We start from the raw sequence: 17,826 nt of genomic DNA on the forward strand, positions 1-17,826 counted from the left end.
AATATGAAAGGGCATTATAGTCATTTCAAGTTATAGTTAACAGATCTGTTAACAAAATTGACGCCGGGGGGTAAACTTACGACATAACACCAAACGTTGGGGGGTAAAATTGCAATTATTTCGTTAGGGGGTCAGAGTGCCAATTGACCTAAACCATAAGGGATAAAATTGCAGTTTAGCCTGTAGTATAAGCTTGATAGATAAGAAGAACAAAAGCAAAAATATCTCTAAATACTCAAATTTATCCTACCCAGACCCGGTAATCCGGTAACTTATCGGGTTATAACTACACCCGACAATTTCACCCCCTTTTTGTCTATGCGAACTCGTGTGGGGTTTCTTGATGCGTCTCCGATTCTTCATCCAGCTCGAATTATTACACTAAATTAAGGTATGCTAACACGATCTATCATCATCCTGTATCTAATTCTCTCTTGTTTTGCATCTGTTTCCAATTATATCATTCCAATTTGCAGAATATTTGGTTCAATTAGGGTTTCATGCAATTGAAACTAATTGAGTTACAAATTGATACGCAGAAGGATGATTTAACCTAATATTTGCTGTTGTAAATTGTTTCTGTAACGTATTTGAGCTTATGTTGAGAAATACGGTTCAGATTTTGGGGTTATTGTGATTAATAGTTACGATTTAGGGTTTAATATAGTAGCTGGGAGATGATTAGGGACTTGTTGTGTTGGATTTGGTGAGTTTTATGTTAGAAATAAATGATGTTGATTGGCTATAGTTTTTTTTAATCAGTTTAGTTACAACAGAAGGGGAATAGTTTCATTTATTATGTCAAATGGTGTTTTGGACTTTCTAAGGAGAATGCAGTTAGGTGTTTATCGTTGTTATATTGACCCGTTTGACACCTGGAGTCAAAAGTATAGTCACAATGTAGTGAAAGGCCAGGCCCAGGCATAGACTGCAACATACTGATGTATATATACATACATGTGTATAATATATGTATGCATACACAATTACACATGTGTAATGTGTGTGTGTATAATATCGAGCCTTAATTTTGAAGAACTCAAACTCGTTTGTGTGTACATGTTGATGTATGTATGGATGCATATGGACATGTAGATAAACGTATGTATATATGTGTGTGTATATGTAATGTTTTGTTTATACAGAGAGAGAGCAAAGGTAGGTCTCTAAGGACTCGGTAGAACACTGTATAGAAAGATGTAAAATTACTGATATCCCACAGTAATACTTGCTCTCAGAAAACTTTACATGTAGTTTTGATTTGTAAGAGTTGGCGCATGGTATAATTACCTTCTCTTGGACATTCAAGGGAAAGGTTTAGAACTTCTAGAAGCTTCCTTAGTTCATAGTTTGGCTGTTCTTGTTGGAGTAGATTTGATATGTAATGCATGGAGTAGGATCAAATACAAACCACATTTCGCATACAAACTGTAAGAACCATTTAAAAAGTGTCACGTGGCATCCAACCAATTATAGAGAAATGATAAAATAATATCATAAATAATATCAATTATATTGAATTCCCTATAAATATGCTAACAAGCAATTAATTCTTTATTTGGATCTTCCTTTTGTTTTCAATGTGCTAATTAAGAAAAGTGTTGATATCATTCAAATATGTGCTAAAATCAATTATCTTGATTAATTTTCATGTGCTAATATAATTCAAAAGTGCTACTTTTATGTATGTATTGTTTTGGTATGTGCTAATTTAACTTCTTTTAAGTGCTAGGATCTGTTCTTACGGTTTCTAGGATAAATATGGTTTGTACCAGAACCAACCCCTGTAATGCATTTAGTATTTTAAGAGAAGGTAAGTGTTTTTGTTCATTTCTTTGTATAATTGTACTAGATTATTAGACCTGTGTACTACACGGGTTTAAGGATATAAATTTATAAAATATTTAATTTTATATTTTCTTCAAAAATTTATATAAGTGAATTTTTTACCATAGATGACGCAACAGTTGGTCATGTGTAAAACCGATTCTTTTAGAAACAAACCAACTTTACATAGAAATTGTCCTATACTTTTATTTATCGCCATTGCAAAACATAGGGCTAGAGGAAACCGTCTTCTTTTCAATCTAAACGGAATCCTTCTATTTGGCGGTATTAAACGAAATCTAGGGATAAACGTTCAAGTGCCAATATTACTTCTGGATAATTTGAGTGCCTCAATAACCCGATCACCCAGTGATAGGACCTGTAGTCGAGTTCCATTACACAAACCATTCTTTCGATCAATATCTCTTGATAACGTCACTGGAACACTGACCTTTGATAATTATCAATGGTTTGGTAAGCCTAAAAATATAACTCCATTTAGGATATCCGGTGAGTATAGACTTACATCAAAATTATTATGAAGATATTCTATCCTTAAACCCGTTTATTACACGGGTCTAATAACATTAAAAGTGTTTTCAAAGCATGAAAGTAAACCGGTTTTCAAATATCGGATTGACCTATTGTTTACCATTTTTATTTTTATTATAATATAAAATAATAATTTGTTTAATAGATGTTTTAACATATGGTAAAAAAATCCTTTTAAAGAATAAGAAGGTGTTGTCACATTGACATTTTTTGAAATTGTTTATTATAAGTAGAATTGTTACTAATAACTAACTATATATTTTTGATAAGTCAAAAGTAAATAATCATTATCTAAGTAAACAATAAAATATTTATTAGTATTAAGTTGTTAAGGAATTTTTTATTGTTTTGTATTAATTAATAATAATAATAATAATATTAGTGAATTGAATGAGAGAATGCCATGTGACATTAAGTAGGCTCTTGTTTTAGTATGAGAATGCCATGTGGCATTAAGTATATTTTTTTATTAGTATTAGATTGGGCCAAATAACGCAGTAGAAACATCAAATCATGATGATTTGGAAAAAAAAGTTGATGTTAAAATCCCTGCTAGGGAAGGGATCTTCAAATATAGAAGTTCATGTATATCTGGCCCACTTCTTGTAGAGGTAACTACCGTAGATCATTTGTTTTAGTTCTGAATATTTGAAGTGGCAATTTATAGTAATATGAGATATGGAAATAGACTTGTGCATTACGATAACTAGACAAAGTTACGAAGTGTTGGTTTCAGATGGCCGTGTGACCGTGTCCCATGCAATGTAAATAGTTGTTCAAATAGTTAGATGAGTTTATGACTTATGAAGACAAAACACATAGAACGTTGGAATATATCTAGGATTTAAGAAGTATAAAACATGAGCTATTATCGATTTAGAAGGCATGCTGGGCTTTATGTAGTTTTACTTGCTGTGTGCTTTCATAAGGTATACATAAACTATTGAATGTTTCACATGCTTCAGAACATAGTTGTTAATAGCGAGCATAGCGGCCGCTATAGCGAATAGCGTAGCGTAGCGTTCATGTGTTGCTATATAGCTGGTAGCGACAAATAGCGGTAAATAGCGAGATTTTTGTAAATTTTTTAGCTTTTTTATATTTTTTTTTGGAAAAATATACATACAAAATATTTCCAAAATTTCGTTCTAGTGTATCGCTAAACATGAGATGGCGCCCGCTATTTGATCGCTATCGCTACGTAGCGTATAGGTAACTTCTCGCTATCGTCCGTTGTTCGCTATTGACAACTATGCTTCAGAAGGATGTTTCACCTTATTATTCTTCAACAGTTCTCTAAGTAAGTCTTTTAGGTACCTATAATACATATACTCTAAATCAGTGAACATCATAACTTATATATCTCAACCTCTAGTTGATTCACATGTTTGGCTCTATTATCATATGTTGCGGATGTTAACTATTTTGTAAATTATTGAAATGACATACTACCTGCCGTAGAATGTTCCACTGTACATGACAACGATACTCGTAACTCATAGTCTCATATTCTACCTTTACTGAAGTTTTACTATTGCTGAAGCAGCTTGACTTAAGGATAGGCATCACAATCCAATATTTGGTGCTGATTCGAATGGTGTTTTTGTGTAACGAGCATCATATCTACTAGTTGACACGACAAGATGAATTTACCTACACACATGTCCGGACAGTTTTCTGGGCAGGTACCGAATCAATCTGGGACTTCAATGTCTGCCGTGCCACATCAGCAGAATATAATGCAAAATTCTGGAGGTCAGCGTAATACACTTAACATGGAGCCTGGCCTTGTGAATTTTCGGCGTTTTATACAGGAGAAAATGTAAGTTCTTTCTTCCCAAATGTTGCGTACAGTATGTGTTTTGTGTGAACATGTGTAAATTTCATTGCAATGTTGCAGAAATCGGCCTAGGCGGCCGATTAATCGGCGCCTAGGCGCTAGTCGGTGGGTTACTGCCTAAATTTAAGCTAGTCGGTCAAAAAATCGGTTATGGTCAAAATTGGTCAAAGTCGGTAAAAGTCGGACAAAATCGGTAAAAATCGGACTAATCAGGCCCATGTTTTTTGACCCAAAAAACCCAATTTTTGAAACCTGGCCCATGGTTTAAAGCCCAAATTTTAGTTATAAACCTATTTTAACATTTAAGTTTAGGTATTTTAACATTTAATCCCCTCTATCTGATAATGTATCTCCTTCTGCAGCTATGATTTCTTAATGCGACGACCACAAACTCAGGAGATAAATCCAAAGAAGATGTTAGACATTGTTAGACGCTTAGAAGAAGGCCTGTTTAAAACTGCAACCACTAAGGTTTTTTTTTTTTTTTTTTAATTTTTTTATTTGATTCACTCTTTTTGTATAAATCCATCTAGGCATGTTTCTACTCCTACATTAGAGTCCCTTCATATTTCTTTTTTGTTTTAGGAGGAATACATGAATATAGAGACACTGGAAACCCGTTTACATGTTTTGATCAAACGCCTCCCCTTTAGTAGTCACAATCAACAATATCAGCAACAAGGAAACACTTCGGTTCCCATGGGAACTATGATTCCAAATCCCGGCATGCCTCAAACCGGGAATTCAAGTATAATGGTTCCGTCATCTATGGATACTATGGTGCTGCCAGCTGTCAGCACAGGGAACTTTTTGCCCAATAACACTCGAATTCCCAGTGGGATGCACAATGGTTCGTTAAGTTCATCTGATGGTAAAGTTTACCTTTATTTCATTTCAAAGTTCTTTGTGTTCGCAAACTTTCTTTTAGGGGTGTGCAAAAACCGAATTAAGCGAAAAACCGAATCAAATAAAAAACCGGTGGGTCGGTTAATTGTTTTTCTAAAAACCGAAAGCAGCAGGTCGGTTATGGTTATCAGTGTTTCCATATCCGCCTTAACCGAACCTACATATAGTAAAATCTTTGTCGTATTTGGTCTTTTCATCAATTTTTTCAATATTTGATGTTGTTGGTTGAATGTTTGTTTAATCATATGGGTTATATCATATCGTTTTTGTTTTTGTTGAACGTTTGTTTAAATTTATGAATTATATTATATCGTTTTGTTTAAATATTCGATAATAATCGGTTTTACTATAAATCTATAATATACCGTTTTGTTTAAATATCGATTATAATAGATTATTCCATGGTCACAAATTTCAACCCCAAAGGTTTAGACCTAAATAATGTATAATCATATTCTTTTTTGAGTTAGTTTTAGCTAGACCCAAATTCACGGTTAACCGACCCGCTATAATCATCAAAACTGAATAACCGAAACCGCCATAACCGATTGGTCATGGTTATGGTTATTCACTAACCGATATCTCGGTTATGGTAATGGTTTTGAGCCAAAACCGACCCAAACCAACCCATGCACAATTCATCTACTCTGTGTTACCGTTGTATTTTCTATGCAGGTATGACGAATGGCTATCAGCAGTCGATAGCAAATTTCTCGAATAACTTAGGTGGAAACGGTTTGATTTCATCGATGGGTGCACAAAGAATGGCCAGTGCCAGCCAAATGATACCTACTCCGGGGTTTAATAACAGTGATAGCACAAGCACAAGCAATCAGTCGTACATGAATATGGATTCTTCTAACAGTCTTGTTGGGCTATCAGCTATTGACTCTACAACCGTATCTCAGCCGCTGCAACAAAAGCAGCAAGTTGCTGGTCAAACTCAAAACAGCCGAATATTGCATACCCTAGGGAGCCATATGGGTGGGGGAATCAGGTCTAGTGCACAAAGAAAAGCATACGGGTTTTCAAATGGATCAATGAACAGTGGTTTAGGAATGATCGGAAATCAGTTACCAATCATGAATGGTTCTGGAACCTCAGAAAGCTATGTAACGGGTTCTAACTCTGGAAATGTTTATGTTCCCCCAAATTCTGCTACATCGTTGATGAATACTCAGGACATGAACTCGGTAAGCTTGCATGCGTTACATAAAACAAGCTCTCCCATGATGGTCAATCATTCGAATTTGGTCAACACTCAGCAGGGGTCAAATATGACACCTTTAATTGATCAATCAGCAAAGATGGATTTCCGGTCTCAGCATACACTACAGAAGCCTGTCCATTTTCAGCAGCAACTTGTTCATAATCAAAGTCAAAATCAAAGTCAACAAAAGCAGCAATATCAGCAATTATCATATGGCCAGTCTCAGCTAATACCTGATCCTGGTGGTCAACAGTATATCTCTGACCATTTCCAGTCTTCCCAAACAATCAATCACTTTCAAGAGAAATCTGGGGAAGGTCAAAATGGTCTTTCTAGCTCGATAGGAGTCCAACCAGGGTCTGTAATGCAGGGCCAGTGGCACTCACGGTCTCAAGAAATGCTACCTGTACAAGGTAACACGTTAGAGCAAAATGTCAAAGAAGAATTTAGCCAAAGATTGACTGGTCAAGATCAAGCTCAAAGGAACAATCTTTCTTCAGAAGGATCTATTACCTATCAAAGTGCTGCCAATAAATCCATAGATCCACCCAACTCTGGTGCTATTTCCAAATCTGTTAATCTAAACCGTGAATTACAGTTCAAGAATCAACAAAGGTGGCTATTGTTCTTACGCCATGCTCGCAAATGTGTTCATCCACCAGGAAAATGTCTAGAAAAATATTGTATCACTGCTCAAGAGCTGTTGAACCATATGGCATCATGTAACGATCTGGTTCACTGTCAATATCCACGTTGTCGAAGTACAACGCGTTTACTCTATCATCATAGGCGCTGTAGGGATCCTAGTTGTCCTGTTTGCGTCCCAGTAAAGCGTTTTCTGCTACTGAAAGGGGCCCCACGTGAAGAGTCTAGTCAATATAGCATGAAGACGAGTCCGTCTGTTGTTGAAACTTCACAAGATTTAAATCCAACTTTGAAACGATTGAAAATAGAACAGTCATCACAATCAATAGCTACTGAAAGTCAAACGCCTGCCGTAACGGTTCCCGTCACCAGTCCATCTCAACTTCAGGATGAACGCGATTACACCAGTACAGTTCCCCCAAAACCGGAGGTTAAGGGGGTAAAACTGGAAGTTCCTTCAAGTTCTAATCATGGAAGTCCCAAGAAAGACTACGTGGAAAATTCCGGAAACCAAAAGTTCAAAGGTGACCCAGTTGTGCCTACTAAAGTCACTGGTTTACCTAAACAGGAGTTGGTTAAGACTGAGATAGAGGTGGGCCCGGGCCAGGGCCTGCCTAAACCGGAAAATGCAGCACTTTCGGCTGAAGCTTGTTCCGGAACCAAATCGGAGAAAGCAAATATAAAGGGAGTATCAATGATAGAGTTATTTACACCAAAGCAGGTTTGGGAGCATATCTCTGGTCTCAGGCAGTGGGTCGGCCAGGTGAGATTACAACAATACCCTTGTGCCACTTTATCTTCTTATATTTTATTTATTCTCGTTTAATATCTTGTACACGGTTCATTTAGTTATTAGCCTTAATCGAAACCGTAACTGATGTTCAATCTATTTTATTAACCATTCGGTTTTCAGTTAATCGGCTCGGTTTATTCGGTTAATTTGTTGGTTTTCGGTTCCGTTCGGTAATTTCGGTTAACAACCAAACCAAACTAAATTTTTTACTTAGAAATACATGGAATGGAGGTATAAATACATGAATTGATGTTTAAATATATGAAATGGAGGCATAAAACATAAAAATACATGAAATGGAGGTATAAAAGCTAGATATATATAAATATATGAATGGTTCGGTTAATTTCGGTTAACCGTGGGTACAAAAAATAACTGATAACCGATCTTCGGTTAATTCGGTTTTCGAGTAATTTCGGTTCAGTTTCGTCGGTTTTCTGTTTGGTTTTGATTAACGGTTCGGTTTTTTTATCATCCCTTATATCTTGTATTTATCTGTTGTACAGAGCAAAGCAAAAGTAGAAAAGAATCAAGCTCTGGAACACTCGATGAGCGAGAATTCATGTCAACTATGTGCAGTTGAAAAGCTCACTTTTGAACCACCACCTATATATTGTACACCTTGTGGTGCTCGTATTAAAAGAAATGCGATGTTTTACACTGTTGGCGCTGGTGATACCCGTCACTACTTCTGTATCCCTTGCTACAATGAATCCCGTGGAGACACTATTAACGTTGACGGAACTAATATATTGAAAGCTAGATTAGAGAAAAAGAAAAACGATGAGGAAACTGAAGAATGGGTATGATGTTTTATTATTATTATTATTATTATTATTATTATTATTATTATTATTATTATTATTATTATTCTAAATTTTGCTTGATCGTTCAAATAAAAATATTCAATAATTTAATCGTTGTGGTTTTTATGCAGTGGGTTCAATGTGACAAGTGTCAAGCATGGCAACATCAAATATGTGCGTTGTTTAATGGTAGAAGAAATGACGGTGGACAAGCGGAATACACGTGTCCGAATTGTTATGTAGAAGAAGTTGAAAGAGGAGAGAGAAGTCCCTTACCGCAGAGTGCTGTACTCGGAGCAAAAGATTTACCGAGAACCATTCTTAGTGATCATATCGAGAGTAGGTTGTTTGGAAAACTTAAACAAGAGAGACTAGAGCGCGCTAGGGTCCATGGTAAAAGTTATGACGAGGTAAAAGTTAACCTTCATTTTAAAACTTTTGGATTTTTCACTTCACGCCCCTTAACTTTTGACATGAAACACTATTAATCCTCATCTTTAAGAAAGTTACACATTCACTTCTGACTTTTGATAATTGACAACTTTGACGTTAACCTTTTCTCCTTGATAACTTGACACCTTATTTTATTTAAATTACTTTTACGACTTTACACCGTAACATGCGACACATTATTATACTTTTTTTTTATCAACGCCTAACCACGTTGATGTTTAAATTGCTTTTATGACTTTACAATGCTGTCTAAATTACTTTTACAACTTCACACCGCAATGACGATACATGCTCTTTTTTTATCTGTGTCTAATGTGTCAATGTCATGAACGTAGCGTGTGTAATAAAGTCAAAAATGTGTAATGTCACGTGTGGGTGCCACACGTTAATGTCATCATCGTACATTGTAAACTCAATGCTTATATAGGTTACAATAGTTAGATCGGATACGTCGAAACACGCGTTTTCATATGGTTAACGCATCACATAACGTGCCACCAGCTATGAACAACTAAGGCGTCGCCGCCACAACGCGCGGCCTATGGCAACAATCTAGTATGATCAAAATTCTTATTGCGTTTTGAATTATGATTATGTCAGGTTCCAGGAGCGGAATCACTTGTTGTCAGAGTTGTATCATCCGTGGACAAGAAATTGGAAGTCAAACCGCGATTTCTTGAGATCTTTCAAGATGAAAATTACCCTGTTGAATTTGGGTACAAGTCTAAGGTATTTAAATATCGTAATATTTCTTTTAATGTCATCATTATTATGCTATTCTCTAAACTACTGTTGCTTGTTTTAGGTAGTTTTATTGTTTCAGAAAATCGAAGGAGTTGAAGTATGTCTTTTCGGGATGTATGTTCAAGAATTTGGAGCAGAGTGTGAGCAGCCAAATCATCGCCGTGTGTATCTTTCATATTTGGATTCAGTCAAGTACTTTAGGCCCGAGATTAGGGCTGTCACAGGGGAGGCTCTCCGTACATTTGTATATCATGAAATTCTGGTATGTTTTTTTTTTTAAAATCCATTTGGTTGCTTTATTCATCTTAAGTTGAGTATGCCAATAGATTCTTTTTTCGTTCCGCTTACAGATAGGTTACCTAGAATATTGCAAATTACGCGGTTTCACAAGTTGCTATATATGGGCTTGCCCTCCATTGAAGGGTGAAGATTATATATTGTATTGTCATCCAGAAATTCAGAAGACACCAAAATCTGATAAACTAAGAGAATGGTGAGTGGGTTTGAGATGTGCATTACTTTATTTTGTATTATTATTATTATTATTATTATTATTATACTTATATTTATCTTAAAGAGTAAAATACCATTTTCGTCCCTGAGGCTTGGTCAGTTTTGCGACTTTCGTCCAAAGGTTTGTTTTTCTGCAACTGGATCCAAAAGGTTTGAAATCTTGCCATTTTCATCCGGCTCGTTAACTCCATCCATTTTTCTCCCTTAAGTCGGGTATTTCTGTTTTTGTTGCTAACTTAAAGGGCAATTCAGTCTTTTTCACTTTATGTAAACGACTGAATACCCCTGAAAAAGACCGAATTGCCCTTTAAGTTAACAAAAAAGACAGAAATACCCCTGACTTAACGGAGAAAAATGGATGGAGTTAACAATCCAGATGAAAATAGCAAGATTTCAAACCTTTTGGATCCAAATGCGGAAAACAAACCTTTGGACGGAAGTTGCAAATTTGGCCAAAACTCAGGGAAGAATATTACTCTTACTGATGAATTTATGCGGATGCATGTATCAGGTATTTGTCGATGTTGAGGAAGGCTTCGAAGGAAAATATTGTAGTTGGTCTTACTAATCTGTATGATCATTTTTTTGTATCTACTGGTGAATGTAAAGCTAAGGTAACCGCAGCTCGATTACCCTACTTTGACGGAGACTATTGGCCAGGTGCCGCTGAAGATATGATTCATCAGATTCGTCAAGAAGAAGAAGGAAGAAAAAATAAAAAAGGATTAATGAAAAAGTCCCTAACAAAGAGAGCTTTGAAAGCCTCTGGTCAAACCGATCTTTCCGGTAATGCATCCAAAGATCTGCTACTGATGCATCGGGTAATTAATCAACTCTCTCCGATAATATTCCCTCTTAATTATTAGCATGCCTCATTAATGCCCCATACGCGTTTTCTTACACTATTTATATGGTACAGCTTGGTGATTCAATTTCTCCAATGAAGGAAGATTTCATTATGGTTCATTTGCAGCATGCGTGCACACATTGCTGTATTCTTATGGTATCTGGAAATCGTTGGGTCTGCAATCAGTGCAAAAAGTTTCAGATCTGTGATAGGTAAGCAGTCTAATATTTTACCTAGGCCTGTAAACGAACACGAACAAAGGCATGTTCGTGTTTGTTCATTTAACTTTAACCTAACACGAACATATAAACGAACACATTTTTTTTGTTTGTGTTCGTTCATTAAGAAAAGTGGCATGTTCGTGTTCGTTTATGTTTGTTCGTTTAAACCAAACCGAACAGTTCATGAACATAAACAAACAAACTTAAATGAACATAATTTTATTGGAATATAATATTTTGGGTTTTAGTATCGAGCCCACGGGTCGGTTTATCTCTATATATTGTAACCCTATTGAATGGAATACAATCAATCAATTCTACCATCTTACAAATTTAACCAACATAAAACAACACAAATAAACATAAACTAACAAAAATGAACATAAATGACCAAACATAAACGAACACTGACGAACATGAAGTAGTTTTTTATATAAGCTAGTAACTAAATGCAATAAGTTTCATTGGAAAACCCATTTTTATTATTAGAAAATCCAAACAGTAATTAGGTATATTTGTGTAAGTAGTTAGAAAGCCCGTTTTATGTTTATATTTATATAAATATAACTACTTATGATTATTTTTTTTTAAAATTTAAACGAACACAAACGAACAAACATAAACAAACATGAATGAATGAACATAAATGGACGTTCACGAACATAAATGAATGGACAAAACGTGTGTTCATGTTTATTCCTTTAAATAAATGAACAAATTTTTTTTGTTCATGTTCATCTGTTTAATGAATAAACGAACATAAACGAACTTTCAGCCGAACAATTTCACGAACAGCTCATATTTTACCTTGTTATCCAGTTTAGATTTTCCAATTTTATTTTACTTTTTATTAAGAATGGTGTTTTTATACAATTCTTGCCAAAATATATAATGAACGTAACCAACTGTTGTAACATAACACTTGCAATTACAGTTGTTATGAAGTTGAACAAAAACTTGAGGATAGGGAGAGGCATCCTATCAATCATAGGGAGAAACATCCGCTTTATCCAGTAAGTTTCTCAAAACTGAGATCTCCGTCCTCTCAATCTTAATTTAAGAAGATTACAATTACGATTAAAAATGGATTAATTATGCAGATTGAAATTAACGATGTTCCGGAGGATACCAAAGATAAAGACGAGATTCTCGAGAGTGAATTTTTCGACACGCGTCAGGCTTTTCTTAGCCTTTGTCAAGGAAACCACTATCAATACGATACACTTCGTCGTGCAAAACATTCATCAATGATGGTGTTGTACCATCTTCATAATCCAACCGCACCTGCGTTTGTGACAACGTGCAACCGATGTCATAACGATATAGAAACAGGACAAGGTTGGCGTTGCGATGTTTGTCCCGACTATGATGTCTGCAATTCCTGCTATCACAAAGACGGAGGCATTGATCATCCTCATAAGTTGACACCTCATACCTCCATTGCTGAGCGCGATGCACAGAATAAAGAAGCTCGCCAACAACGTGTTGTACAGGTATATCTATACTATATATAATGCGTAAGACACGGACATTTTAAGATTTACCCAATAGTTGACAATTTTTTTTGCTTTAATGCATAAGGTACAACCTACAATGAGGTATATTAGTCTTTAAACATTAATTACACTTTAATTCCCTCGTTTTTGACCAAATTATAGATAATTAGTTAGTGGTTACACTTTATCCCCTTTAAAAAACTAATTACCCCAACGTTTTTAAATGGTCATAACTTTTTTGTACATTAATACTTTTTTTTTAGGAAAATTGGTTTTTAATAAACCAACCTTTGTCCTGTTGGTAAATAATAATCTTATCTACGTAATTGGTATACAATAATCCTACCTATCAACATGTTGGTACTCAATGAACTTCCGTTAATTTTTTTTAACTGAAGTTAGTTTTTAAGTTTTATTTGTTACACAAACAGTCCCTGTAGTTGTAATTTACTAGTTTTAACTATTTTAAAACTAGTAAATTACAGTCCCTTGAGGTTTTTTTGTTTTATAAAATAGTTAAAACTAGTAAATTACAACTACAGGGACTTTTTGTGTAATAAATAAAACTTAAAAATTAACTTCAGTTAAAATAAATTAACGAAAGTTCATTGAGTACCAACATGTTGATAGGTAGGATTATTGTATACCAATTACGTAGGTAAGATTATTATTTACCAACAGGACAAAGGTTGGTTTATTAAAAACCAATTTTCCTTTTTTTTAAATTACACCATAAAAACGAGTATTCTATTCTCTTTCATTTGAGCATAGTATTGCTATATATTTATTTTTATAAATTAAAAAAATTGATATGTTAGGTGATTAACAGTGTCTAAGGGTGAGCAATAACTGAATCGTTAACCGAAACCGATCCGAAAACAACCGAAACCTAACCTAAATCAACCAAAAACTGAATTTACTGAAAACCGATTAACCGAAACCCGAATGAACCAAAATCGGATATCGATTTTTTTTACTCTCGTTTAACCAAAAGAGTTAATAATACCATTAGTCCCTGTGGTTTATAGAAAGTAACAAGGTCAGGTACTAATAGTTTAAAATCACATTATGAGGTTCTAACTTTTCATTTTGTAACAACCTAAGGTATTAACACTAACTTTTGCTAACTTTTCTGTTAAGTTAGAGAGAAATTACTAAAATACCCTTTTACAAGTACAAGGGCCTTTTATGTAATTAGATTTATTTTAATTCAGGGACCACTTGTGCAATTACTCTACATATGCAATGATTTACGACCGCGTGGACCAACCATGAATTAACACATACTCTTCACGTTGAAAATGCTCTTTCATAACTCTGATTAAGAAGTAGGCTGACTAATCAATTACAAATGTTAATTAAATAAATTGCTGATACGAGATGTATGAAAATCTAATTTTTTATATTAAAGAAGTTACTCTTTGTGGCAAAATTCTTTCATCAAGGTCTACTCCCAGAAAAAAAACATTACAATTTCACCATTTAAATCCAAACAAAAAACCTTAAGCCATTAGCAACCCATAAAAAACGTAACTGAAAACTCAATAACTTCATATCTTAACAGTTCAGTCTTCTCCTCCCCGATCCGCCGATGCATGTGACGTTTCCCACTCAGTTCTGCCGAAATGGAATCTCCAGGAGAATATTTCTCTACCCCTCTTTTGTTCTCTCTTTCCAATACACACAGGTGCATGGACAGTGGTAAGGAGAATAACGACAGGAGAAAATGGGAATGTCATGGCGTACTTGCGATGCTTCACCTCGCGACGAAACAACAAAGAAAGAAAATAATTTTAGGACCCCATGCCTCTCTTTCTTGCTTAAACAAAACCCACCGGTAAGAAAAAGAATCAGATCTTCTTCTCTTGCCGGAACCGGAGCTTGCAACGTCAACCACAGTCGTCTCCGTCGTGTTTTCGGGCAGAACCCTAACACCGCCGCCGTGTCTCCGCTCCTGCCTCCCTCTCTACCATAATTTTTCTCATGGTCTCTCTCTCATTGCATACATATATAGATTAATTACACAAATGGTCCCTAGATTAAAATAAAGTTAATTATATAAAAGGCCCTTGTAGTTATAAAAGGGTATTTTAGTAAATTCATTCTAACTTAACAGAAAAGTTAACAAAAGTTACGTTAATACCCTAGGTTGTTACAAAATGAAAAGTTAGAACCCTAGAATGTGATTTTAAACTATTAGTACCTGACCTTGGCCTTGCTACTTTCCATAAACCACAGGGACTAACGGTGTAATTAACTCTAGCCAAAATTAACCGAATCGAACCATTCATATTTTCATATATTTCTAGCTTTTATACCTTCATGTTATGTATTTATACTTCAGTTTCATGTATTATACATCCATTTCTTTTATTTATACCTTAATTTCTTGTATTTCTAAGCAAAAGTTTTAGCCCAAGTTTGGTTTTGACTATTACCCGAAATTAAATGAATCAAACCAAAACCACCAATCTAACCGAACTGATTAACCAAAAACCGATGGGTCAATAAATTAGACTAATCGATGATTTTGGTTTTGGTTGAGGATAATAACCGAACCAACCTGGCAGTGTCTGTGTTTCCCGCCGCATTGCCTGGGCGCCCTTCTAGTACTAAATATATGTGTTTTTGTTCTTTTCACTTTGTGCATTGCTTTTAAAGATTCAAGATCATAATTATATATTTATATTTTTTTGGTATTGCAGCTTAGGAAAATGCTTGATCTTCTGGTACATGCATCTCAGTGTCGGTCCCCTGTTTGCCAGTATCCAAACTGTAGAAAGGTGAAGGGACTTTTCCGACACGGGATTAATTGCAAAGTACGCGCTTCTGGTGGCTGTGTTCTTTGCAAGAAAATGTGGTATCTTCTTCAACTTCATGCTCGCGCATGTAAAGAATCCCAATGTCATGTACCGCGCTGCAGGTTTGCCCTGTTCCTTACAATCTTGTGGAAGTATTATTACAGTATATTATATAATTTATATTCAACTAGCGGGAATCTGACCGGTTTCGATTCGGTTTGTTACACATAAGAAATCGTTCGGTTCATTACGGTATCGGTATGGTACCAACACCCGGTTTAAAATCATGATATGCCCAAAAGAATGTGTTTTACATTGAAAACCATAAAAAAAGAATACCGGTGCTGCTTCCGATGATAACGATACCCATACCGTACTGATGTCGATCTCGGTTTGGTTCGTCACGGTCGCGTATTCAGCTTTCTAAGAAAAGATGATGAACGCGAGTGATTGGGGGACAATCAAATCAAATAAAGATTAAAAGGATTAAAAATCGCATATTGTTTAAATTATAAGAGGTGAAACTGAAACTTTAAAAAGTTTAATATTATATTTTATTTATTTACTATTCATCGTTGTTCTTCTTTAATATGTAAATAAAAATAAGAGGTGAAATTGAAACTTAAAAAAGTTTAATATTTTATTAAATTTATTTTACTATTTATCGTTCTGCTTTAATACGTATAAAAATAACAGGTGAAATTGAAACTTAAAAAAGTTTAATATTATATCTAATTTATTTTACTATTCATCCTTGTTATGCTTTAATATGTATAAAATAAAATAAAATATAATATAATATAAGAATAATAATAATTGATTTGTTTGTTTGAATTTGGTATACAGAGATCTGAAGGAACATTTGAGAAGGCTCCAACAACAGTCCGACAGTAGGCGGAGGGCTGCGGTAATGGAGATGATGAGGCAGCGTGCGGCCGAGGTTGCTGGCGGAAGCGGATGACAAAGTTGTAAATATATCGAAAAGTTGTATCATAGTGTGATTCAAAGAATTCTCAAGTGTATTTATAGGCACAGGAACATGACGATGACGAAAAAAGAAATGGTAACAAACGAAGGCCACAGGAGAGTTATTGTTGACATTACATAATCATCTTCTTCCCTGTAGGTTGGGTTGATTCGGTTACCGGTGATTCTTTGATTCTTGGATTCTGTAATGTTGTCATCATGGCGTGGCAAGGTATACCGTAGATTTCGGTTTTCCGATGTACTCTTCATGTAGTTTATGCTTAGAAACAGCTGTTGTAGATGTTTAAAGGTCAAAAGGAACCAAACAGGAACTACACTGTTGTATCATATCTTCAGTGAATTTTTATGAACAATCAATGAATTCACCATAAACAAACAAAAAGTCATGGATATCAAAAAAGTTATCTAACCATAATTTCTCTTCATTAGTTATTTCTCAATTCACATCACGCTCCTTATTATATCCTAGTTAGGGCTGTAAACGAACCGAACGTTCAGCAAACAGTTCGTGAACCGTTTGGCGGGAAGTTCGTTTATGTTCGTTCGTTTAATAAACGAACGAACATGAACAAGAAATTCCGTTCGATTAGGTAAATGAACGGACATGAACAAAGGTCTTGTTCGTTCAATTGTGTTCGTGAACGTTCGGTAAGGTGTTCGTGAATATTCATTCATTTGCGTTTGTTTATGTTCGTATGTTCATGTTTTAATTAAAGATTTTTATACTTTCATATATTTTATTTATACTTTTTATACTATTGAACTTTTATTTATATCATTACCCTAACAGTTAAACTAGGAAACCCTCTTTCACCTTGTTTATACACCATCTCCCTTTCTTTTCTCATTATTTACATCGACGAATATGATCTACCTTCGTTCCACAACAAGGGATTCAAGTTCTAGTACTACTCTCTGGGCCAATCCACCTTTATCCTTCATCGCGTTCGCCAAATTTATTTGTGTTCGCTTGTGTTCGTGAACCGTTCGTGAACCGTTCGTGAACACGCTCATTTTCTTAATGAACGAACACGAACATAAAATCTCGTTCGATAAGTGTTCATGAACCGTTCGTGAACACATTTATTTCCTTAACGAACGAACACGAACAAGGCCTCGTTCGTGTTCGTTCGGTTCGTTTACAGCCCTAATCCTAGTGGTATCTTGGGGGTGGGATAAGGTTTA

The 17,826-nt window shown here is 35.1% G+C and overlaps 1 protein-coding gene across 4 annotated transcripts; it reads left to right on the top strand.

Moving 5' to 3' along the window:
- The first annotated feature begins 254 nt into the window (after positions 1–254).
- Positions 255–17,023, top strand: LOC110889539 (histone acetyltransferase HAC1). Of its 4 annotated transcripts, none has more exons than XM_022137087.2 (16): positions 255–391; positions 3,926–4,201; positions 4,582–4,690; positions 4,805–5,090; positions 5,801–7,743; positions 8,280–8,576; positions 8,711–8,989; positions 9,633–9,761; positions 9,838–10,038; positions 10,127–10,269; positions 10,801–11,110; positions 11,209–11,348; positions 12,292–12,370; positions 12,458–12,850; positions 15,559–15,776; positions 16,501–17,023. In XM_022137087.2, exons 2-16 carry the CDS (start codon positions 4,023–4,025, stop codon positions 16,613–16,615), a joined length of 4,821 nt encoding a protein of 1,606 aa, XP_021992779.1. In that variant the 5' UTR covers positions 255–391; positions 3,926–4,022; the 3' UTR covers positions 16,616–17,023. The 4 variants fall into 4 exon arrangements, with proteins under 4 accessions (XP_021992779.1, XP_021992781.1, XP_021992780.1 ...); XM_022137089.2 differs by having other exon boundaries at positions 4,805–5,069; XM_022137088.2 differs by having other exon boundaries at positions 276–391; positions 3,923–4,201.
- The last annotated feature ends 803 nt before the right edge of the window (positions 17,024–17,826 follow it).

This window comes from Helianthus annuus, chromosome 11 (genome assembly GCF_002127325.2).
Source record: "Helianthus annuus cultivar XRQ/B chromosome 11, HanXRQr2.0-SUNRISE, whole genome shotgun sequence".
Taxonomy (NCBI): Eukaryota; Viridiplantae; Streptophyta; class Magnoliopsida; order Asterales; family Asteraceae; genus Helianthus; species Helianthus annuus.

What these genes read in the sequence shown, in the direction of transcription:
- LOC110889539 (XM_022137087.2), top strand. Translation starts at nt 4,023, where the DNA reads ATGAATTTACCTACACACATGTCCGGACAGTTTTCTGGGCAGGTACCG. An exon ending in ATGAGGAAACTGAAGAATGG is followed by an intron (nt 8,577 to 8,710) that starts GTATGATGTTTT and finishes GTTTTTATGCAG; the next exon opens with TGGGTTCAATGTGACAAGTG. An exon ending in AGAAACATCCGCTTTATCCA is followed by an intron (nt 12,371 to 12,457) that starts GTAAGTTTCTCA and finishes TTAATTATGCAG; the next exon opens with ATTGAAATTAACGATGTTCC.